We start from the raw sequence: 24,562 nt of genomic DNA, 5'->3' as shown, positions 1-24,562 counted from the left end.
CGCAAGTTGTCCATAGGTCTTATGAGTTGATCCGCTGAAGTAGGTAGTTCAGACGAATGACGTGTTTAAAAAAAAAAAAAAAAAATTGCTCTGTTAAATTCTGAGAAATTGAGACTCAAGGGGTTTTGAGACGAATTAGTAAACATATTTGCACATCTTTGTGTTGAACATGCTGGGGAGCAAAGTATAGAGCTATGGGATCTGTTGTCCAGCCTGTGTAACTCTCACTCCATTTATATTCTCTGGCATGCTTCTGATATTCAGGCTGTTTTTCATAACAAAATTTGAAATTAACACAAACATATCCTATTCAGAAGGTAACCTTTTAGGCACAGGACTGGAATTGTCTTAAACTATTTGCTTTGAGTCTCCTGGCGATGCACCTTCCTTGTCCTGATGGCAGGAGGAAACTGCATTGCATTGGACTTGTTTTGTAAAATGTGCAATTAACTTTCACCTTTGGATACCGAGAGCCCAATACACCTAATCATGATGACAAATCTTTCTCTGAGAGTGACTTAAGAAGAATGTGAAATTAAGATACTTGCTCAAATAAGTAGATGAGAACCTGGTCCTAAAAGTAACAATATCAGACGTAGTCAGACAAAAAGTGCTTTTGTAAGTATTTGGAGAGGACTTAACAAAGCAGGCAACAGATCTGGCTAGTCCAGTGGTTTGTCTTGAGTACTGGCCTTTGAGTGTAAGGATAAACAGCACATACAAAATTGTGCAACATTTTATTCTGGTTGACAAAACCTGAAATGGTACTGCTGACTAGCTTTTCTAGGTCTCCAGTTTTTCATCAGAAACACAGTGATTTCCTCTTGTGGTTTTAACTTGCACGTAGGTATGATAGATTTGACTGATTAGACTCCACTCACCCAAGTGGGCATTTGTTATTGCTCCTTCTTCAGCTAGCAAGCAACCTGTGGGACAGTTGCTCTTTAATCAAAGACCTGATCTGCCTAGTAAGAGCATGAGTGATTGCTGCACCCAGATTCAGGGAGCACAGGATTTAGACAAAGCCTTTCCTCCACTCCTTTGAGAGCCATGCCCTCCTCTTATCTTCTACCATCTTCACAGGTGTGGAGAAGACCTGTTTTTCCACCTTTTTGAGAAGTTATAAGTTCTATCTGACTTTACTTTTAGCTTAACATGCAATTTTAGTGTGTTGGGGTGTAGCCACAGGCAGTGGTGTTCCATTTTAGACAAGCAGATAGAAAACCCTGAATTTGTCTGTCTTGAAGCATTTTGCTTTCAATAATTTGATATAAAATACAAGAACCAGTAGGGTTTCCTGGCATTAAAATGATTAATGTTGAGAAATCCTCATTTACATTTTTGTTAAATGGCAAACTGCGTTGGTAAGCCTGTTCCACCCCTGCATGAAAACATACCATCATGGTTTGATGGAATAAATTTTTTTTCTAACATTCAGAAACAGAACTTTAAAAGCATCTAAATGTAAGACAGCTTAGCTCAGGGAGCCTTCCTAGTGACTATTTTTTCAAAGAAATGTACTGCTAATGTAGCATTCCATGAGTGTAGCAAAAACCAAGACGTGCAACTGAGGGGGTTTTTTTGGTAGTTGAACATGGTACAAAAACCTGAACATGGTACAAAAACCTAAACATGATGAAGGCCCCTGTGCTTTCAGTGACTAAATGTGAAGTGGTGTTAGTAGCCAGTGGGGGACGTTGGGCCGCTGGTCCTGTTGGGACCTGACAGCTTTGCACTTCTGCAGAGTGGTGCTGCAGTTGATGTGACAGCTTAGCACATGCGAGTTTTCTCTTGTATATAGATCTAAAGGCACAAATGATGAAGCCCCTCTGCTGCTCTTCTGCTGTCAGAGGCACAGCTGCAGTGGAGGGGAGAGGTTGAGACCACTGATGTCTCAGTGACTAGTGTGGACTGACTCAGGGTAGGGTGGAGATGGGACAGGACAGAGATAGCTTAGCATCAGCCTTGCTCCATACCGTTCTTCTGCTGAGGACTTTTTGGCCCATGGAGGGGATCTGGTACATGTGTCTGAATACTGATCTAGCACTGTCTGTCTGGGAGAAATCAGTGTGCTCCATTGCTGGAGCCCAAAATACTTCAGGATGCTGCGCTCTCTGCTAGAGTTGAAAGAATATAGTGTAGCTTTGGCCTCTTCTTGACTAGAGGTCAGAAAGGTGAAGTAGCAGATGACTTAAAAGAAAGTACAGTTCACTATACAATACTGTAACACGGGGGCAGCTTCTTTTAATGGTAATTGTGTTGGTTTCTTAATCTTGTGATGAGCAGAACCACATGCAAAGTACATAAGTTGGATATAAATCATAAAAATTGTGGTTAATTTTAAACAGTCATTATTACTTTAGTGACCAGAGGTAGCAACTTCTGGAAAAAGTCTGAGGTTTTTGGTGTCACGTGAAGGAGATGTACACATGCAGCAAACTCAGCCACGGCATTTCTGGTATTCAGGTATCCCCATTATTTGGGAAGGGAGAAAGGGTGGTTTGAGTCTGAAGCGGGGAGACACCAGTGCAGCAAACCTGTATTTTATTCCTGTATGCACCACTGCCTTCAATGAGCAGTGCTCATTCTTTTTTGGAGTAGCTGTATCCTAAACTTCCCAAATTTAAGCAATTAATAAATGTCATTTGCATAGCTTAGCATTTAAAGTGACTGATTCAGCATGCAGTTAGCCTTTCCAGTTAGTAAATACTTTAAGTAAGACTCTGCAGTTGACCAAGATCAGATGCTTCCAATATACCTTGAAAAGGGTTAGTGTCAGATCTTACCTAAGCTATAAAATAAAGGCAAAAAGGAAAATAACGTATGTTAATATGCTCTATCCTTTTATGTATGGACAATGTTTCTAGTGTCTTTGTCAGCTGTGGAGAGGCATTTTAATCTTCTTCCCTCATAGTACCCTGGTTCCCAAACTGTGTCAGACTTTGAAACAGAGATTGGCTTTACAAACAAGATCCAATTAGTGACTAAACAGGAAACATTCTTCTTGGGGTAGATAAGTGTCTGGATTTAGTGACGAACTGGAAACACTTCTGTGATAATTAGCATTATTCCTCAAGATAGTCTGTAATGAGAAGTTGTTTCCCTAGTCTTTTGGGTCTCTTTCCATCTATTTCTTGGATTGATTAATTGAAAGGTTAGACAGGGTTGAGTAGAGAAGGCTTGTTGTAGTCCCATGGCCCTGCCTTGTGCACAGGGTTAGTGAAACTGCTGCTTACAGCTATGGAAACTCTCAGCTGGCAAATGCAGGTAAAGTAACTTGCAGCTCAGTGTGTGCTTGCATATCTGCTATGTATCGACCATTAATAAACCAATACATGCAAACTATGTGATCACGTAGCTCTAGCTTTTGGGACTGTACAATTTTATCTGTCTGTTTGCTTCTCTAAGATGCTCCTTTTCATTTAAGTCAATAGTGAGACTTTTAGCTGCTCTTCTGTACTGAGCAGCAACTGAACTTCCGTGGACCCCACAGTCCACTAGAACAATACAAGCCTTTGAATTGCGCGTTCTTCCCTAGTGTGGCTCTCCCCTCATTTTGGAAAGTGACTCACAAGCTAGGCCTGCCATAGTTGCCAGAAAATGATGTAATTTGGATAATGTAATATCCCACGTACAAACCAAAGGCTATTTAGAAATGGGGCTGACAAGAATAAAAAGGAAATAGCTGCATATCGGATGCATATCTCAATTTTTAAATCTGTATAATTGTGTGTGCACTTATTAAATATGGAGGTAGTACAAAAGGCATAAAGAAAAGCTGCAGTGTTCCTTGAACCATATTTTCAGATGACTGCAGGGTGGGTAATCCTGTTCTCCTGCTGTCTGCCTTGTGCCAGCAGTAGTTCATGCAGCCAAGCTGTGTCAGACCAGGGAATTGATCTGGTCAAGCACTAACATATGTATCTTGTGGTGTTGCGTTAGCTCTCATCAGGATCAGTTCCCTGGTCCCACTCTCCCCCACAGCCCCTGGGGCACTGGTGTGGCCAAAAAGTGGAGGGAAAATACAGGCAAGAATGAGCAGTGGAGAATGGGAAGGGAAGGGGGGGAAGCATGTTACCTTGTCCAGTGGCCATTTATCTGTACCTTAAAGCAACCCTGAAATGATGGTCTTAGCCTCACTAGAGTGGCTTGACGTAATTTCAGATGCAAATGTCTAATGTATTGACATGAGATGTTTCTTTGTGTCCCCTTCCCCACCCTGCCACATGGTCCGAAAAGCCGATGTTTGCTGATGGCCCTTGTGCTGTTGGTGGGACCAAGGGAAGGGCTGCCCTGGGGAGCAACCTGCCATCCCCAGGACTCCTTTGCCGCAGTTGCTCAGGGTGGTCTAACCCTGACACACAGCGGATGGGGTCAAAAATTCACCAGCACGGACAGGTGAAATGCTGTGAACCTGTATCAAATAAGACTGGGACCAAAGTCTTTTTCCTTATAAAATGGCAAAGGCAAAAGAGGCCAACAGATAAGATTTGGTGGGGAAAATGAACAGTCATATAAGCTGTATTTTTTTTCTTCTCCTTTTGTTCCTCTCCTGTTGCTGGCAGATGTATCAACTTGAATTCTGCTGCTTTGGGAATGTAGGTGGAATTTCATTTGCTACTAATCATCACTCTTTCAAATGTCTGACCCTGGCCTGGAAATATAGTATACAGTGTATCCCCAAGATAAATGAACTGAGCAGCATGTTTCTTATTACTTCATCTCTCTCTCTGTGTTCTGTATTAAAAACTAAACAGTGAATAAAAACTGGCATGTAAACTGACCCACCTGTATTAAGCACAGCACTAAGCAAGATGAGTTTACATGTTCAGCCTGTGCACTTCATTTCCCTGTGTGATATAGTGCTGGCTCTGCCTCTTAGAGCAGCGTGCTTTGTTGCTCCTGCTGCTTCTGATTATTGCAAACAGAATACAAACAGATGTTCCTGGTAAGGCTGTTAAATATAGCGTTGAACTCAAATTCATCATAATTTAAAACTTTTTCTGAAAGAGGTCTTTGCCCTTCGACTGTCCCTAACCCAGATCACATCTTGGACCTGTAACTTAAAGGAGTTAGAGGGGGTCATTATTTGACTGCCTGCCACTTCTGGAGCAGGATTTTCCATTTACGCACTGATGTGACAGGTACCATCAGAAAAGATTACTCTTCCACCAGTCTGTGGAGCATTGAACATCGGATATTGTTCATCACAATGCAGCTAATTGTTCTTCAGAGGTCAGAAATGCATTGCCCAAGAGATGTCCACAGTGCATGGTTTTAAATAGGTGTAAAAAAACCCAAACAAACCCATAAATCAAATGTTACGTGTTAGGAGAGCAAAGTACTGAACTACTTGATACAATTTCTGCAAAACTAAAATGGGTTGCAATGCATTCCTCTTCTCAGTTGTTTATTTCAAGCCCTGACCCTGAGTTGCATCCACATTACTTCAATATTTCTAGATGCTTTTGAGCGTCAGTAAACACTCTGCTTTCCCTTGACATGTATAGTCTCCTCTCTGAAAACTCTGGCAATGCGAACTCACACGTGTTGAACAGAGCTTAAACAATTCCAACACTTAGACTGGAGCTTCACTGTGACAAGATTTGTGGATCCAAAATGGGGTAACTGCATGGCTGTTGGGCAGCCTTACATGTGTGCTTGTAAGCATGCGTACTACTAATGGAAGTTACTACAATAATATAAATTTATTTTTAGTCTTGGTAAAATAGCAATAGACTGCAAGATGAAGGCAGCGGCAATTCCTGAAAACTAGAGAAAACAAATAGGATTAAGATTTCTTGTGCAGGTATTTTGTCATAGAAAATTAAGTTACTTTGACAGAGGACCAAGGAGAGATTGAAAAAGACTTCCTTAAATCAAAGAACTACAACTCTTTACAGGTTAGTTTTTGTTCTTACATATAGTGCTGCTGTTTCATCTAAATAGCAGGAATGAATACAATACAAATAATAATACAAAGGCAGTGTTTGAGTTCTGGCCGCTGTTGAATGGTGGTAATTGGTAATATAAAGACAATTTTTCAGTTTTGCTCACCATCATTTTCTAATAAAACTCCTCAAAGTAAAGGCAGATGTGTGGTTACTGCTATATAACAATTACTCTGATGTATGGTGCTGCCTCTTAAGCAAATATCTTCATTTTAATTAAAAAAAAAGGTGCATGTAAAGTTTGTGTGATTAGGAACCCCATAGAAATGCTGCAAAAATTTGCATATAGGAAGGTCTAATTAACTATAACACCCAACATGAGAGAGATTGGGAGTTGGTCATTTGCCAGTAAGCACTGCCAGTAGTAGAATACACATCTACTGAAATTAGTTTAAAAATGCAATGCATGAAAAAAAAAACCTGAAAGCTTTCTGAAAAAACTAAGCCTAGTTTCCCTCTAAATCTCCTTGACTGTGTTTCTTGCTCCACACAGTTGGTGTTTGTCTGTCCAGTTGTTGTAAATACTTCAGCCTGAGATGTGGTGTGCTTGTTGTACAGTGCTGCAGTGGCAGGAGAGTATTTTTTTCAAAGCAAGCCAGAATGTAGCAGAGAGGCAGTGTTTATGTAAAGTAAGCTGTGTGAAAGGAGTATGCTATAATTCAAGAAAAACATATATATTTATAAATGTAGAATTAAGTTACTCAGGATTTTGCTAACAAGTTGTTAGTTTCTTAAGACTACATCTGCCACCAGAGTGGTATTGAAAAGAACAGCTTATCTTTCATTTAACATTTTTGTAAAAGAATCAATTGGCAAAGAAAAAAACCTTTCTGAAGGATAAGTGCTTACCCTTTTTCCCTGGCCAGCCATACTGAACACAAAGCACTTTTGTGCAGATATCTAGAAAAGAATAATTTCCAGCTCTTTGTCTGAGCAAGGGGGATATCTTAGAGTTAGGACATTATGCTGTGTGTATGCTGGGCACGTTCTGCTATTTTTCAGTAGAGCTAAGAGGAGTAAAGACTACGTACTTGTAGCGATCAGTTGATGGACAAAGAATTAGTCTGGGATTTCTCTCAATGCCAGGTTCACTGTCTGTTACTGTGCATAAACATAACTTACACTTGTTGAATAACAACATAAGCTATAAGAGTATTAGTGGAAAAACAGTTGCTGTTAAATACTTTGGTTTCCAGTAGCTATTAAGTGAGTTTGTCAAACTTGCCGCTCAGGTAGGAGCTGTGCACATCTCATCTAGCCTACTTATTTCCCATCCCCATCTGGCTCATTAGGTTGGATGTATGGGTTTTTGGTTTTGGTTTTTTTTTTTTACTTTCATATGCTTCCTCTGCCCCCCACCTTAAACTGTCACCTGGATGTCCTTGTGGTCTGCCTGCTCCTCACAGCAGTGCTCAGCAGAGGTATAGTATGAGTGATAGATGTTGAGCCACTGGGTGGGCAACACTTGGGGTTTGCTCAGCTCTTGAATGCCCTTTGCCCAGCTACTAGCTTTGCTTGACTGCCATGCCTCAATACTTGTCTTGTGTGTTGGCATCAGAGTTCCTCAAATGTCTATATGTGTGTATCTATAAACATCCTTCCCACCTAGATGCTAGATTTTCAGGTTACCTTCAAGAATTTGGTAGTGCTGGTTTTGCTTTCTTCTGTATGAATGTTTATTAGTTCCCTTCATGAGAAGCCTACTTCTGACAGATCCATAACACCTGACATACGGTTTTGTTTACTGCATAATCTCAGTAGGGCTTCATCTATATGTGGTGTTGGGGTGAGGGGGTACAAGGAAGGACACATGCAGGTATCTTCTGAACACAGTTTTTGAATTTCAAGGGACTGGACCTAGCATAAACCTACAGTCCTCCGATAGCAAATATGTTGAAAGTAGCTGAACGCTTAATTATAAGTTTGGATTCTGTTGCAAAGGTTTGGTTTGTTTGAGAACTTGATGCCATGGGAGATGGGGTCACTGCCTTTGGGCGAGATATGACTTGGCAACCAGATGGAGATCTGCTTTTCCACTTTGGAGAAACTCCCATTACTGTAGTGTGGTAATGAAAACGCACCACCAATCTAAGCAACTTGGACATGGCTGTCTCCAGAAATGTCTCCTGCTTGTAAGCTGGTACTAGAAGCAGCTGAAGTTTTAGTGGCTGACTCTGTTATGAGGGAGCAAGAATGGCAAGAGGACCATGCTCATTCCCTTTTTTCATTTGAAGTAGAGGGAAGTTGTTGTCGTCAGAGTCTTTGGGTGTTTTTGCAGCCTAGTGAGAAAAAATGACTTGCATCTCTGCACAGCAAAAATCTGCATCTGTAGATATGGGGCTTCAGCTGGGCTTTTCATTTCATTGCAAGAACATTTGCACTCCTGAAATGCAGTTTTAGGATATAATGCTCATGTTCAAAATTAGGAGCAACTGGGCTGTTAATTTTCTTTGAATATACATATTATTTTCCTGAGGAGGAAGAGTGTGGCGACATTTTGATTATGTTGCATCTTCATATGGAAAGCTGAAGTAAAATATGCTGTTTAAGGATTTGGCTGGGTATCAAAGGAAGCATGCAGAAGTTCTGCAAGACATACTTTTTAAATCTTAGATGAAGGCAAATGTCTAAGGATGAAGGCGCTCTGTGTCAGAGTTAGAACTGTGTATTCCTTAGTTTCAAGTTGTATCTGCTAGTGTAATTGTGCACATACTCCAATGCTCTCTTTTGGGCTCTTCCCTCTTTTTTCGTAAGAATTTCTTGAGTAATTTTAGATTCAGTGTTTCAGCAAAATCTGCTGTGACCACAGGCAACTCCCCTCCCGTGGTCAAGCACCTCTTCCAGTGCTCATGTCCAGAATTCTGATAATACCAGTTGAGTTGACCTGACTGCATGGATCTTGTGCATTCCTTACAGTTGGGCACATCTTCCTTTTGCTGGGGTACTGCTGCACCTTGTTCTTGACCTGGGCTAAGGGACACCATCCCTCCACACCCCCTTTTAGACCTCTGTCAACATTGTCTACCGGGCTTTCTCTTCCCCACTGTAAATCTTGCTATCCTGGCGTCCATTCTGCTGGTCCCCCTTATCTGGCTGCTGCTGTGGTCGGCTCTTCCTGCCCATTTCTCTTGTTGACAGGAACGGTGTGGCACAGTGACGGTTGCACTCTTCTTCCTCTCCCTTGTGGCAGTTGCTTTCCCAGCACTGGTGTATGACTAGTGTCTCCACGCTCTCCATCACCGCATTGCCTGCCACCCCGCAGGCTGGTGTATTAGTTATTTGTATTGGTTTTTTTAATATTCTCGGCTAAACTTTCAGCATGCTGCAGAGGAGATTGCTGTGAAAGCTAGTAGCATCTCTGTGGCCCTCTTTTACAGGAGAACTCATACTACCCACGACACTCAGGCTTTGCAGGCTGCAACTACCAGTAGCTCAAAATACGCAACCCCTCCTAAAACCATACAAAAACATGCCCTACAAATGATAAGGGGAAGTGGGATCCAGTTCTTAGGGTTCTGTGGCTTTGGGCTGTAACTGCAGCAGCATCTTCCCAGCCTCTATGATTAGCACTGTGCAGGCACTGTACTCATTTGGGATAAAGTGTGGAGAAATGGGAAGAGAAAAAGGAGGAACAAATTTGCAGGTCAAAATAGCAACCTAAGTCACTTAGGTCTTAGTGTAGGGCTGAGAGTTAACAAGCTGTGATGGTTTGCTGATTAACTTGATGGAAGTATCTAGGTCATTAATAGGCTTGGCAGTGAGGTAAATTGACTTAAAATATCTTTTGGTTCAAGTTCATCAGTGTAGGGGATTTTTTTTTTTTCTGTGTTAAATTGTTGGCTGACCGCAGTTCAGAGACTGAGTTAACTGCTGTTTATTAAGAAAATCAAGAGAGTGCTCCTGTAAAGCATTTTAATGTTTGTTCTCTCTTGTCTTATTAATTTCCACTTCAGTAAACGCAGTGGTACTAAGTATCTTTGGAGGAGTCTCAGTATAATAGTAATGTGTCATCTTTTTAACGTGAAATTGCATGGTAGCCCCTTATGCCTTTTTAAGATGAAGTAATCTTTTTGTGGCAATAGTAAAGCGAGCTTTACCAGCCTAAAAATCAGTTTTCTAAGGAAAGGGGGCTGATCAAGATGCCTGGGTGCCTGTCCTGTGTTTCATTTTGGTGATTTCAAAATAAAAATGACTGGCGCTACCTCTGTCTTCTAATACAGAGGTTTTTACATTAATTCCTGTATCTGAAAGAACTGGGAGATCTTGGGGGAGGTGGTACAGGAGTGTTTCCAAATAGAAGCACTGTGTTAGTTGAAGCAGTTTGCACCAGCTTTGTTTCCATTGAGCTTCTCTGTAGTTTTTGTTTTTCAGAGAAACGACTTCTATAGAAGTTGGGCAAACCATTCTCTAGGGTTTGTGCACCTAAAGTTTTGCTAGAGGGTTAGAGCAAGCTGAAGTCTTTCTGGAAACACAGCTGTTGTAGTACATGAGCTCCATAACTAGTTTTAGTCTGTCTCTAAAACTTGTCAAGTTTTTCCTTCTGATTTTAAATTTCTTCCATTTTTATTTCCTCTTCATGCATGAACAAGGAAACAAAGGAGCACTTTGTTTTACATTTGCCACTTCCCGTAAACCACTGAGGTTTCCCATAAGTAGTCTTCAACATCCAAAAGTGGGTTTAATAAGACTTTTCATGCATATGTCATCTTGTGTTTAAACGGGGTCACCAGTAATGGCTATAGCATTCTGGCTGGGGTTGTGCAGCTGCTGTGTGCAATGCTATTGTCTTGGGGTACCACTGGCAAGGAGTTGCCTGCCTTTTTGCTTTTCTGCTGGTGGTTGATGTGATGACACTGAGTATCCAGAGGCATTCATGGCTTGCCCTGAGTGGTAGCCGCAGTGGGAATGGTGTTACAGGGCAGCAGAGCCTGGGTCAGCCGTGGATGAGCGGTGGTTGTGTTACAGGGTGAGTTAGGCAGAGCATGTGGGCTGGCTTGGGGGAGTCAGCCGATGACATAGATGCTGACAGCTGGTTTGCCCATTCAAATGATTGAAAAACACTTTTTTTTTTTTTCCAGGATAGAAGAAAATATTTTTATGCACTGGTACTTTAAGTCATGTGGCAGTGGGGTTCTTGGTTGGTGCTAGGTGCCATAAGCCAGACCTGATGTACCATTCACCTGTTTGTTGCCTTTGAATCAAGTGGTGTCCTGGTAGCTCACGCTTGCTAGTGCCTAATACCTTGTCTAGTGACTGGCAGGCTCTTGGCTGATTAAGTATTTCTTGAACCTCTCTTACTGTCTTAAGTAACCTGAATACTGGGGCATAGACAGTAGATTTTTATCACTTGGTGATTGCTCAGATTGATAGGGATATTTCACTGTTTGTTCTCGGAGATGAGATTGTCTTGTGTGCACAGATGTTGGGAATGGTGATCTCAAAACCCTTAAACTGAAGTGCTGTCACCAGACACCTGGTATTTGTTGCATGAGATACTATTAATTACACTGTTAAATTTTTACCATACTGATCGCAATCAGTTTTTTCTTCCTGGCCCAGTTTTCAAACTACTGCTTCACTTTCAGTCTGTCCTATTGCTACCTAAGCTACCTATAAACTGTTCTAAGGGAAGATTTTAGAGTTTTGCAGCTAAATCAGCTTGTTCTAACACTTAGTTTCTCAGGTTCATTTTCTTAAAGGAATGGTTTTATTCCTGACTCTTAAATACTGTCTAGAAAGATGTGTTTGAGATGCCTGTGACTGTTTTATGCAGCTTGTAGTCATATGTCCTCAATAAAAATTCCAACTTGCACTGACAAAATTGTGGCCAGGTCTTCACCAAGAGCTCGTATCTACATATTGTATAGAAATTTTGGAGATCGCCCTTAGTGTAAATCAGCGTTAACTGGCTGCCTCAGCTCTCTGTAGAAAACAGTATGTAGTTTTGAAACTGGGATAATGATATGGTCCTGGAGGATCCAAAGCTTTGTTCAACAATTCTTAGTTTATGTTCTGGTGATAAAGGTCAGGCTGCAGAGCACTTGTGAATTTTTTTGTTGTTTTTGTCATGGAAAGGCTGCTTATCTTCACCAGTATAAAGCAATACCATTAATTTCTTGGGGTTTCATTTCTTTGCAGATTATTAAATGCTGTTACACTGCTGCCTACATTTTTCTCATCTACTGCAGGCCTAACTTGTATGCATATGCTTCTCAAAACTTTATGGATTGTTATTGAGTAGGTAGGGGAGTACTGTCTTTTCCAGCCACTGAAAGTGAAAATGAGGGAGGAGAGCCTTGCTTGCATAACCATGGGAAGAAGAAAACAGAAAAAAGTAACTGTAGGCGCTGTGCATGGAGTTTCTCACCTAAATACTTTGGTTTTAACTTTGTTCCTCTGTCTTGTGTTTCTTTTTGACGTGGGACAAAGTTTAAACTTTGCAAACTCCCTCTTGTTGCTGTTTTGCAGTGTTTACATAACTTAAATACTTTTAACAACAGTTCAGCATTTCACAAGCTGGATCTTTCAGTCTTTTAATTTCTTTAACATCTTGTTCTCTCATCCATGTCTTTTAATTCTTACTTGGCTGCTGTCCTGCACCTTTCTTTAAGAGTCCCAGCTGCCTGTCTAGTAGCTGTACTTCTTGGGTCCTCTTTGTGGTTTCTATACCTGCATACTTGCTGCTAGTTGCTTTCGCAAAAGTAACCTTTGTCAGATGTTAGACAGTAAAATATAAATACCTGAATCTGATCCAGTGGACTTGAACTGGTCAAGGAGTCAGAACAGCACCCTGCATCCTGCCATGCTTGAGTTTGGCTTCTTGCTCTGCCATAGGTCTCCTGTATGGCCTTGACATACTCTTTAGTCTGCACCTCCTTTGGGGGTTTCTGCTGACCCAGCTGCATCAGTCGCCAAGTAAATATGCAAGTCTGCAGGTACAGCTGTGTCTCTTTCTGCTGCTGGTCTTTAATCATGGACTTGGCTTTAACACCCACACAATGTACAAGCTTTTATGCTGAATCTACATTGGAGGTACTTTGCTGGGTCACTTTCCTACCCTAGAAAAGTGTGTCTGTTATAGCCATGGTGGTAATGTTTATGCCTGTCATCTTACCTGCAAAGAAAGGTAATAGCGTATCCCTCTGGACAGCTGAGGACTAATACTTGCATGGAAGGCACTGTGCAGTGCGAGTGGCAAAACCATAAAATACCAGATCTCGATGTAAAAATGACTGTGTTGTTTTGATGTTTCTTTAGCTGTCCTTCCATGTGTGGCTAGCTTGACAGCTGCTAGAAACAGCACATCTGGTGATGCACTGGAGTTTGGGAGAGGGTGAACTGAAGATGCAGGTTCCCTGATGGACAGGTTTAGTTTAGCTTTAGTAGTAGCTTCATCAAAGTCACTGTTGGATAGATGACTTTGTAGAGACTACAGCTCTGTTTTCTATGGATTTGGATAGTAATTACTGCTGTGGCAGGGTGTAGACTTTGTGTAAAGGCTTACTGTAACTGTGACTTAAGATTAGAAGGGCTATTGCATGACAGAAGTGTGAAGGTTATCTGAAGGACCCATTATTGGTTATTTTACTGTAACATTTTTGTGGCTTGCCAAGGACACGTATCTTCTGCTACTCTTCTGCTCACGTGAGTTGCTTGGAAGAGTATTAAATTATGCCAGGCCAGAACCCTTTAAACTGGTAAATCTGAAATACCATATGCCGGGTTTTTTTAAAAGGTGCCTTAAACTGTATTACCATACCGCAGCTGTAGAAGACATAATAGAGCAAAGCAAACTGCAGTAGCATGTAGCAAGACAGTATAATGTGCAAGCCTAAACTATAGTCTTGGAGTTTGCAATCACAGTGTTTTTCTAAGGCAAACATTGTGTGTTTGGGGGAATAACTTGTTTTGCAACATTTCCACACCAACAAATGGTGTATTGTATAAAAATGCTTTTATTGCTGTGTCTGCTTCTGTTTATCAAATCAGTGTCTATACAGACTGGCAAAATACTAAGTTTTTGATGAAGATAAATTCACATGCCAAATTTAGCTTCCCTCCTTTTCAGATAAAAACATTATTTGATTTGTAGGGTTGGAGGGAGACCCTTTGTGTTTGCATGTGGGACTTGCTATGGAGCTTGTGTCTGCACTACCTGAAATTTCATTAGTGGTTTGAGTATGTCATCTGCCTGAAATTATGCTTTCCAGAGGCCACTGAGCCACCACTGCCAGAGTAACACAGGGAAAGGTTTGTGTTTCTGCCTCTGGTCTCTGCTGCCCGTTGGAGAGAGGACTGTTAAAACAGGTCTAGACTCTGCAGCCGGGTAATTCATGTCAATCTGAACTGTGTTAACTTAGTCGCACAGAGTTTACAAGGTTTTTAAGAGAGGACCGATTCATCCTTTTTCGCCTTTTCATCCAAATGAAAAACCAATTCCTCCTGTAAAAAGGGATACTTCAGCCCACACTTTTCCCAGATACTTTTTCCCCCTGAGACATTTCAACACTGACTTAGTATTTCCACCTCATTTGCTCAGGTAACCTGTTGGGTACTGTTCTTTCTGCTGAGAAGAATTAGGTGAGGTTTCTTAGGGAGAAATACTCGCTGTGGCTGCTCAGCCTCCACCAGTGTGGTGAGTTCCCTTCCCAGTACCGCTTTCTCTCCTGCCTCTTCAGCATTTGTCCCCAGCTGCTGGCAGCTTGGAGCCAGGCCAAGAGCAGGGGGATAAGATGAGGCATCCCTGTGACCACCAGCCTGGGCTTTGTTAGCGTTGGCCCCGCTCAGCACGTTATCTCGCAGAGCAGTTGTCGCGTTTGTGGTTGATACCCGGTGCTAAATCTTAATGTCTCTGCAAACAGAGAAGACAGCAAAACAAAGCCTGTTCTGATTGCAAAGGTTGGGGGCCTGTCGTGAAACCCAGGCGCGTAACCCAGGGGCGTGTGCTGCTGTTGCCTGGAGGGGTGTTGCTGGAGAATCTCTAACTATTTTTTTCCCCTGCCCTAGAAGTGCTGAGTAAACAGGACTTGGCTGCTGCCGGGTTCCCAGCAGCCTGCGACAAGCCGCGGGGCCGTGCTGGGGCTCCAGAGCGGGTTTCCTGAGCAGCACCTTGCCTTGTGGACTCTAATCACTGATTAACCCACATTAAGGGATGGCTGGAATAAAACAGATTAAAACAACAAATAGTGTCTGTGCTGCCATCTTGTGAATCAGAATTTTATAACACCTTTAAGGTTATTTTGTAAATAAGGCAGTGTTGCCATGGCAGCAGAAATCTGGTGTGGAAAAATGTTGCTGAAATGATTTATTGCTGGTTTAGTGCGCTGTATGGGGCAGGCAAGTCGTCACTGCTGCTCACTTCTACTCATCTAAATTGAGCATGAAGTGCATCAGAAGAGCTTTGATCAGGGGAATGAATGTTGCAGCAAACTTCACGCAGGTGTGCACAACTCAACAAAATGCAGTAATGCGCAGTGAGATCTGTATTATTTTAATACTTATGCACAAAGAATCCGTACATGAATGTTTCATAGTTTTCAGTGTAGCTCTTCCTGAAAGTCAGTATCCTCTCTGGTGAAATCATAATCATAAAAATAAGTTGAGATGCTGCTAAATCTAACACTAGCTGGAGACCCAGAGATCTGCCACTTCAAATTTGAACTGAGTTATGGAAGGGTAAAAAATTAGAGCACTACAATTAGAGCAAAATCTCTTGCTAAAGGATTTGACACTCATTTTATGTGCTGAAGTTCTGAGATCTTGTGTAGCCAAGTGAGTCAGTGTCCTCCACGATGCTATCTTCATGTGACTTCTCGTATGCAACATAAGAGAAGTGGTGACTGGAATGACCTGGGTCATGCCTTGCTTCCCCACACTTCTCCAGTGACCCATGATCACAAAATGTTGTCTTCTTTCAGGCAAAGTATGGTTTTAGGATGGATAAAACTTGAGATTCAGTAGAGACTGTCACTGGAGTATGAATCTAGAGCCTCAAATTTAGAAGACCACGTTTCTAGCATGTCTGGCTCGAGGAGTAAGTTGGCAGCAGAGGGCTGTAGCTCTAACTTGAGCCAAGGCTCCCAACTGTAAGGAAGATTTGGGGCTGAATGTACCAGAATGTGAGAAAAAAGGTCTGAAGAAAGTAGTTTTCTCAGCTGCCTGCTCTGTCACTGCTCTCCACAGCCTCTAAGTGGAGCCTCCAAGGTTGTGTAGTTTTTTTATAGAACTTCTTGCTGTGATGGTATTCAAATTGTCTGTATCTGTTTTCATGGAAGCTTTGCATGCTTTTGCTCTGGAAATAGCATGTGGCTGTTTGTGAAATAACTTTTTTCTAGGGTTTCTGGTTTAGGAAAAGTATCATGCTAAAGCTTGCAGTCTATTCCAAATAGACTGAGAACAAATGAGAACAAATTCCAAAGTTAACACACAGTTGTTCCTTATAAACAAATCTAATGCCACCACCACCACTCCTGCTCAGCCAAGCAATACACCTAGCTTGCTTCTGCTGCTCTCACCCTCCTTTTTAAAGCAATATTTATGGGACTGTTGGTGGAAATAAATCTCTTTTTTGTGTTTAAAAAAGTAAAAGCAAATGGAGAGTTAAGAGCTGATATTTCTTAACAAATCTTTAGATTCAGAAACTAGAGACATAATAATGTGGAACTCTATATTTCTAAGTATCTTCAGATAAAGGTTTTGACTTAAAAAATAATCCCACCATTTCACAGACATTTAAAGCTAGAATCTATCATTTTGCTTTGGGACTGATTGTTGTTACTCTTATTTTCTAGCAACAAGATTTTTTCACCCTTTGTTTGGAATGAGATGGCTGTATTGTAATCTCTAGGTCAAGAGTCTGTTTCACTTCCTCACAGTGTGTGTGTGCTGAACCAGACTGAACGGCTGTGGTTGTGAGCCAGGGAGGTAGTAAATGGGTGGTAACTTATCTTTACCTTGTCTTTACTACACCTTTTTTCATAGTGGCATCCAGTGTTCCGAGTTCTTTGGCTCTGGAGTCCTGTCTTTGCTTCTCCAATGGTCTGCTTCCCAGGAGGTGAAAACATGGTGCCCTTGGATCTGCATCTTGCAACATAAATCCAAAAGGACAGGGCAGCACAAGTATAAATTTTGCTGCAATAGCCAGTGTGTGCCAAATGTGATGGGCTTTGGGTGGGTTATACAACATATTCTCTCTTCTCTGCTGAACACTGGCTCCAGCATTTCCAGTCCCTTAGCCTGCTAGCAGCGTGTGCTTTGCTGATCACATCGACTGTCAATGACAACTTCATAACTGGTGAAGTTCACAGTGCAGCGCTGGTGCTTCCAGTTCCCTTGACCCTTGCCTTGAACGAGATTCAGGATTTCTTTTGCTTTTAAAGTGCAAGCCTGAGCTCCTTATACTGCTGCTGTTTTGCGTGGTCAAATGTGGAAACTGGAATCTCTTGGTGAGCAGCATGATGTTTACTGCTTGTGGGTCTGGCACAGAAGTCATCATTGTTATTTTGCCAGAAATTCACAGCTGAACCGCTCTGCCTTGGATTGCCAAGAGTCAAAACAGAACTGAGCAAAGCAAAAGGAAACTGTACCTCAATACTCATTCCTGGCAGGCTTTCCAGTACTATGTACTGGAATTAAAGTTTTGGAGATTTATTTCCATTGGTCAGGTCTGGGTTTGGGTTTTTGTCTAAGGCAAATCAAAAGGCAGTTTCTGTGTTGGCAAGTACTGCAGTGTTACGAAAATAAACGCAGGCTGTATTTATGCATACTGGTATATGATCCCAAGTATCTCTCTTCAGGAAAACATCTGTTTTCACATGTTTGAAGCCAAATGATAAGACCTGAAACTGGTGTGGGTAGCTCTACAGGGCTGTTCTAATGATTGCTAATTTTTGATGGTGCTACCCAGGACTTCAGGGATGTTGCATGTTTTGGTCTGCTTCTTGAGATTGCCTTTTGTCCCTCCACCATGGAGTGGGGCTTGGGTTTAGCTGTAGTGAGTGACCAAGTCAATCATCACATTCACCATTTTTTTTTTTTTTTTTCTGCCATTTGTGGCAGATTTTCATGGCATGCATCTGTCAGTAAGTTAAGGTTGTTAAAAACACCGTTTTAGTTATGGGATTGCATTGTAGAAAAAGAAATGGCAGAAATGCACACGCACATTTGATAGCTATAACAGTCTTATTCCACAAGGTTCATATTGAAGAAAAACATACTATCTAACGTTCAGTTATAGGCCCTTCCTCTTGTATTAGCCATGGTATTAACTAGTTTTTGTGGGGAACAGTTTCTGCAACAGACTTAAATCTGGTGCTGACGCTGCAATACTGTGTGCTCAGGAAAACAGTGGGCGAGCCAAAGGCAATGCTGCTTTTTTAGCCCCGAAGAAAAATAAATTGCTCCAAAGGCACCTATAAATCCTTATTGTCAGGTGGACATTCTCTCTTTCACATAAAGAAACAGAAGTAGAAAGATTCTGTTTTTTTCAGTCCAGTCTACTCCTGCTGTCGGCACCAGGTCATGTAATAACTTTCATAAACTCACCGAACTGTGTCTTAAAAAGCAGAACCTCACAACCTTGAAGTAATGCTTCTTTCTGTTTAAAACCACAATTCCCTTTTAACTGAATCAGTGTAAAGGGAACAAAACTACTGTAATTGCAAGCATTGGGGAGAAAAGTGGTACAGATGTCTCAATAAATTCTAGGAGAGAGAGTAACAGAGTTGGGCAGCTGTTTGCTAACTAAAACTTACAAGGTTGTTTGTATATTTGCAGGATTTCATGCAAATGCTGAGGCTTTTCCTTCCTCTGATTAAACATGTGCAAAATGGAGTAAATCCTTTCACAGTAGATCTTGTTGTAGCTAAGTTCTGCAACTCCAGACATTGGTAAAACCTCTCTTACATGTAATACAGCTGTAGGTGTGTTCTCAGTCTTGGAGACTGATTCCTAAAAGCTGTAAGTTACAGTTGCCCTATTGCAGACCTGTGACTGCATCTTTCAGGTGTGCTCCATTTACTTCTCTCTATGGGTTTTTTTTTTCCTTTTTTCCACTGAGTTACTAACATTCTCCTTCTATGAGACTTGTTTGCTTGTATGTTTATCTGGACTTGTTGGATTGACAACCGTATTCTTCATTACCCCTTTTTTTTTTTCTTCCTTCTGGTTTCTTTGCTTCCTCATACTGTTTCCTGTTTGTTCCTCAGTGTATTGCATTTACCCACTAGACAGGGTAGCCTCCCTGTCCAGGACAGTATGGTTCCAGATTAATCTCAAAGGCTCTTTGCCATGCTGGAAACAAATCCAAACCAGTTTTGCTGTTGTTGAATAACAGGAGGTTTGAAAAGCTGAGGAATAGCTTCACCTTGGATCAGCATCTCATTTAGAGCTTGAGGAATGATTCAATTTTATATGGACCCTTTTATGAAACCAGACCCAATCCACCCAAATGCATCCTTTCCTCTGCCTCCCAAAATCAGCAGCAGGTTATGAATAGCAAGCTCTTCGTGCCACAAGAACAGGAATTTGAAGGGTTATAAATTATAACCTAGACCTGCTCTGAAGGCTGCTGTTCTCTCCGTGCCCAGGTTGCTATTAGCCCTTCTTTCTTAGCACTAAGTGATGCCTTGCTAATGGACATTCAACTATAAGGCTGTTAAATGTAATACCTGGGCTAGTGCTGACACATGGAGCTCTTTCTGCTGGTGAACCTCAGTTGTATGGTGAAGGAAAGCCCAAGGAAGAGCTGCTTGTGATGGAAGGGCAAATAGCAGAGCTTGGCTGGCTTTTAGGGGGAGCTCCTGCGCCAGCTGGTTTTGGGCCAGGGGAAGTTGCCTCTAGGTAGCAAATTTTTGTACCAGAAGGGAGAAAAGCAATTTTGGGGGGCACATGTGTATCTTCAAAGACAGTTCCAATATAATCTTTTTTTTTTTTGTGCCCTGGACTGAAGATGTCAGAAAAATGTTTTCATAAGAAAACTGAGAATTAGAAGCATAAAGGATCAAGTGCAAGGTACCAAATGCTACACTGGGGGCATATGGTTCATCTCACTGGAGATGGTCCATTGGACAACAGGGTCAGCTTCAGCTCATGGTGAATACCTCCTGTGGCTCAGCAAGCTCCTCCTGCTATCCATATAACTCTTTTTCTAGACGACACATTTTAGGAATTAAATTCTATAGAAAGGGCTAACTGGCTCAGGTGAAACCCACATTTGCTGGGAGTATACATTCTTTGTTTTTTCTTCTTTCTTGCCCTCTGTTTTGGAGAAGACAAATGTTGTGACGTTTTACCTTAGTGTGTATATCTATTTAGTCTATAAAATGTCATTAATAAGGATGACTTTTGGGACCCTTGGCATGGACCCGTAACAAGTGAACACGCAACACAGGACGGAGCAGGGAAACTTGTCAGAGATATGATTCTTCTCACCAAAGCATCTTTTATACTGTAAACTACAGTTCTAATGACACTCGCTCCATGCAGCTTTGTGTGATATCGTCCCAGATTTATGGCTGGTGGTTTCCTGAAGAGCTATTTGGGTAGTCTGTGCTTCAGTGAAACAACTTTCATATGTCCTGTAACAAATCCAAAAGTGTAAAGGAGTTGGTCATTTGTCTTGAGTTTTAACGTGAAATAAAATGATGTAGTGAGCTTTTTTCTTCATGGTGGGGAAAAAACTGGCTCATTTTCAACTTGGATCCCAGCTTTCTGGTTTCTGAAGTCACCCCTGTGGAGGTGATGTTAGATTTGTAATGCTGTTTCACGCAGCATACAGCACCGCTGCCTTAGTGACAGTAAGTAAAGCGAACTAATGTCTTCAGCTTTGTTCTTGTCCATTTGTAATGGTATTAATGTCCTTCTAACAACAGCAGAGATTGCCTAAGCAAAAAAAAAAAAGATATTGGGAAAGAACTAACCAGATTTATAGCTCTTGTAATGTGATTTAGCTGCTAGAAATAAGAATAATATCACAGGGCCAAAACACTTAGACCACCAATATAAGGAACTTCTGGTCCAGTGATTAGGATGCTAACCTTTTTCATGAGTGCTTTGGTAGCAGTTTCTCTTCGCTACTCAATATAAACATACTGGATAATATGGTTTTATGTCTGTTACTAGCCTTCTGAACTGGTTATGTATTTAATAATTACTGTTTTCTATCTAGTACCGTATCTATCACATCTAAGTCTCAAAAACATAACTGGTTTACCACCTTGAAGGATTTAGTCACTGTTTGTCAAGAAGCCATTCCACCTGATGGGCAGCGGGAGTGTTTCAGCCGACTCACTGCCAGGCAGACCTCAAATGCATAAAGTACCTTGGGCTGTTTCAACAAAAAGCTTCACTCCTTCCTCCAGCACCGGCACTATGTGTCTCAGGTGAACATGGAGAGCTGCTGCGGGAGGCGGATGAGCTACGGGAGTGCTCTGTACCAAGATGAGCATTGCTGCAAGCTTGGGTTGCAGAGCACCTTGGCTGCAGCAACCAGCCTTGCCCAGCACATTGCTGTCCTTGATGCTCTTGGGGTTCAGCCCTGGCATAGCTATCACAGAGTTTTTTAAATGCAAACATCAATAATACACAGCACTCTGTGTTTTCTTCTGGTTTCAGCTTAAATTACTATCTATTTAAAAGCCTAGTGCTGTTCAAAAGATCTGAGTGTGTAAAAACACAAAATAAGTTAGACCCCCTAGGAGATGTATACATTAAAGCATGTTGTTTGGTTATTGATGGATCACGACCACACAGTGCAGATATGATTCTCTAGTCATTTTAATCTGCCACGTGAACGAATACGAGAATTTTCTCCTTAGCCTGCGCTGTTTTCTCTTACTGATTATGATTATGTTGTGGTAGTGACATTAAAAGTATGATGGTTGTGGGTGAAAGATGTCATTTCTATTAAAATCACAAATAACAATGTTTCTCAAATGATGTCTCTGTAGGTGGATGGAGGTCTGCTTGGAAGAAGAGCTGCCCCCAACTACGGAGCTGGAGGAAGGCTTAAGAAATGGTGTTTACCTTGCCAAGCTTGCAAAATTCTTTGCCCCTAACGTGGTGTCAGACAAAAAGATCTACGATGTGGAGCAGGCGCGCTACAAGGTAATAACTTTTTCAGTTCTCTCACTGACAAGGCAAAAAAAAATAAATGTAGTGTCTGTCTTCCAACTCTTAAAGATATCTAAGTGTGGTTGGTTAACTTTCTGCATCTCTTTCGTAAGGCTGTCGGGACTACATGGAAGACACACAGCACTAAGAAGCCAGCATGATAAGTTAGAACTGTTTTACCCTTAGAAAAACTATGTTAGTGTCACTTAATGTTTTTAAAGCTTAACAAATTACACTTCTGGCTCCAGGGAGAACATGAGCTTTACCATTTATACAATTATTTCTCATTAGGAATAGGAGCCAAAAGCAATTCAGTGATTAAACTTGATAACTATTCCGAATTTTACTCATTTTGTATGGGAGGACATTCACTTCATATTAGATCTGTGTGTTTATTTTACCAAATTTAACACTGAGAAGCAAAAAAACAAGCTACCAGTAATTAAGCTTAGCTTGCTACCTGTGCAAACTGTTCGTTAACTTCAAGTTCCTCAATAATACAGAAATATAAATATGCATATGCAGTAGTCCCACTGCATGGAATGCATTATCTCAACATGTAGAGGAGGCAGAAAAAATTTGAAATGGATATTTTTAAGGTGTAACCACTGGCTGTTGTTCGAGAGTTGAGAAATTAAGCTGTTCTAGGTCCCATATGGTTGACAGAACCATGGTTAAGAATCCTGGTTACATTTAAATGCTTCTCTTGAAAATCTCTAAAACTTGAGTTCGGCCTTCTTTTTCCCCCTTTATCCTGATTCTTTAAAAATTAAAAAAAAAAAAAACCAAACTTTCTTACTTTGCTCTTTTAACTGCTGCTTGCGTAGGCTATAGGGAGGGTCAGGTATTCAGGTAGATCTGAAGAGTGACTAAGAGCTCCTTATCTGCTCTCTTTCACAGTAGTGCTGAGCAGTGTTACAACTTCTGTATTTTGGAGGTAGTGGTTCCTGGTATTTGACAGCCAGCCTTTACTCCCAAAGGCTACTGAAGGGCTGTACAAGTGGCCACTTCAGTCACAGTCCACCCAGATGGGTACAAATCTGGCTTATGTTATATAAAAGAATGAGCTGGACAACGTGGGGCTGTTGATGTGTTAGGATGCTTCATTAGCAGGATTGCGGCTGTGCCGCTTTGGTCTCCAGGTTCAAACAAGGGAAAATTCCCTGAACTTGACTTCAGGATATAAAATTGGGAAGCAACAGAAGGATCAATAATTAGAGAATTTGCTTTATGTGATTTTTATCATCTTTTCCTTCTATGTTTCCAATAGAGATCTGGCCTTCATTTTCGGCACACCGACAACACTGTGCAGTGGTTAAGAGCAATGGAGTCCATTGGTCTGCCGAAGGTAAGCCTTTAAATTTTAGCAAAGAAACTGGCTCAAGGCGCTGACTCACTGAGATCCCCTTTCATCTGCTTGAGCATAAACAGCGGTTTACAGTAGGGGTAATTCAGGAAACAAATCTGAAGAGAAGGTGATGCTGAAAGCAGTGGCAGTGGCAGTTAGTTATGTGCTGCTGCTGGTGTGTGTGGGCTGAGGCTGCTGTGGACGCATGCTGTGGGTGGAAATGCTCAGGGTGCTGCTTCTGCGGGAAGACAAGTGGGGACGATAGCATAGCAGTGTTTTAGCTATATCTTATTGCTAGTCTAGTCTCTGTGGGGGCCTGAAAGGAATATGCTTTACAATGGAAAACTTAAGTATTTGCTTCTTTTAGGTTACTACCTCTCATTGTGTCTCTTTCTGCCTCTTCCTCTTAATGTACGTCCCAGTTTCCCTACCTCTGCCCTGTTTCCAGACTGTCCTTGCACGCTCCAGTGCGTCTGCGTGGCTATGCTGCTGCTCCTCTTCCACCAGCTGCTTTCTTGGGTCACCTCTCATATTTATCTTCCTCTTTGTGGGTCTTCGCTTGTCATCTCCCCTCTCTGCTGCTGTTTCTGGGCACCAGTGAGTCTTTTTCAGATGAAAATCCTTTAAGAAAGGACTGTGTGGAAATACCTACTCTGCTTGTTTGGACACTTTGGCACCCACACACATCCTGGGGCAAGTACTCCCTTGCCCAGGCTGCCCAGCAGCCGCCCTGGGACGCCTGGGTAGGGGCAGCCTGAGCCGCTACCCCATGTGCTGTGCGATTGGGCACAGCAGGGATGTTCAGACTGCTGCCTGAAGGACTGCAGGGGCTAGTGGCTGGTCACTGCAGGCTAATTTGCTGCAGGTGCCCATAAGCAGAAAGGGGTACCTGTGACTGCCATCAGAAATGCAGTAGAGGTGAGGAGGGTCCTGCCTCTCCCAGGTCAGGTTTCCCCCCTCCTCCCCCAACTTGAGTCCTCCATTCAGCTGGCTGATTTCCACCCTGCCATCCCTCCTATGAAAGGTTTTGCTTCTGTTACGGAGGATGGTCATGGTGAAAAGCTTTCCTGAGTCTCCCTCCCAAACCTGTTGTGAACAAACGATGAAGAGGGCACTGTGCTCCTGACTTACTTGGTCTTGTCCTATTAACCGT

The 24,562-nt window shown here is 41.9% G+C and overlaps 1 protein-coding gene across 5 annotated transcripts in view; it reads left to right on the top strand.

Moving 5' to 3' along the window:
* Positions 1-24,562, top strand: part of IQGAP2 (IQ motif containing GTPase activating protein 2) — a 132,147-nt gene that overhangs the window by 43,623 nt on the left and 63,962 nt on the right. For all 5 annotated transcript variants that reach the window (XM_076361611.1, XM_076361609.1, XM_076361612.1 and 2 more), the window contains exons 3-4: positions 21,899-22,055; positions 23,332-23,409. In XM_076361611.1, coding sequence (XP_076217726.1) covers positions 21,899-22,055; positions 23,332-23,409 — 235 coding nt within the window. The remainder of the gene's footprint in view (positions 1-21,898; positions 22,056-23,331; positions 23,410-24,562) is intronic.

The sequence above is a fragment of the Aptenodytes patagonicus genome, chromosome Z (genome assembly GCF_965638725.1).
Source record: "Aptenodytes patagonicus chromosome Z, bAptPat1.pri.cur, whole genome shotgun sequence".
NCBI classification, from domain to species: domain Eukaryota; kingdom Metazoa; phylum Chordata; class Aves; order Sphenisciformes; family Spheniscidae; genus Aptenodytes; species Aptenodytes patagonicus.
The sequence above is the reverse complement of the archived record's forward strand: the minus strand, read 5'-3'. Positions and strand labels throughout refer to the sequence as shown.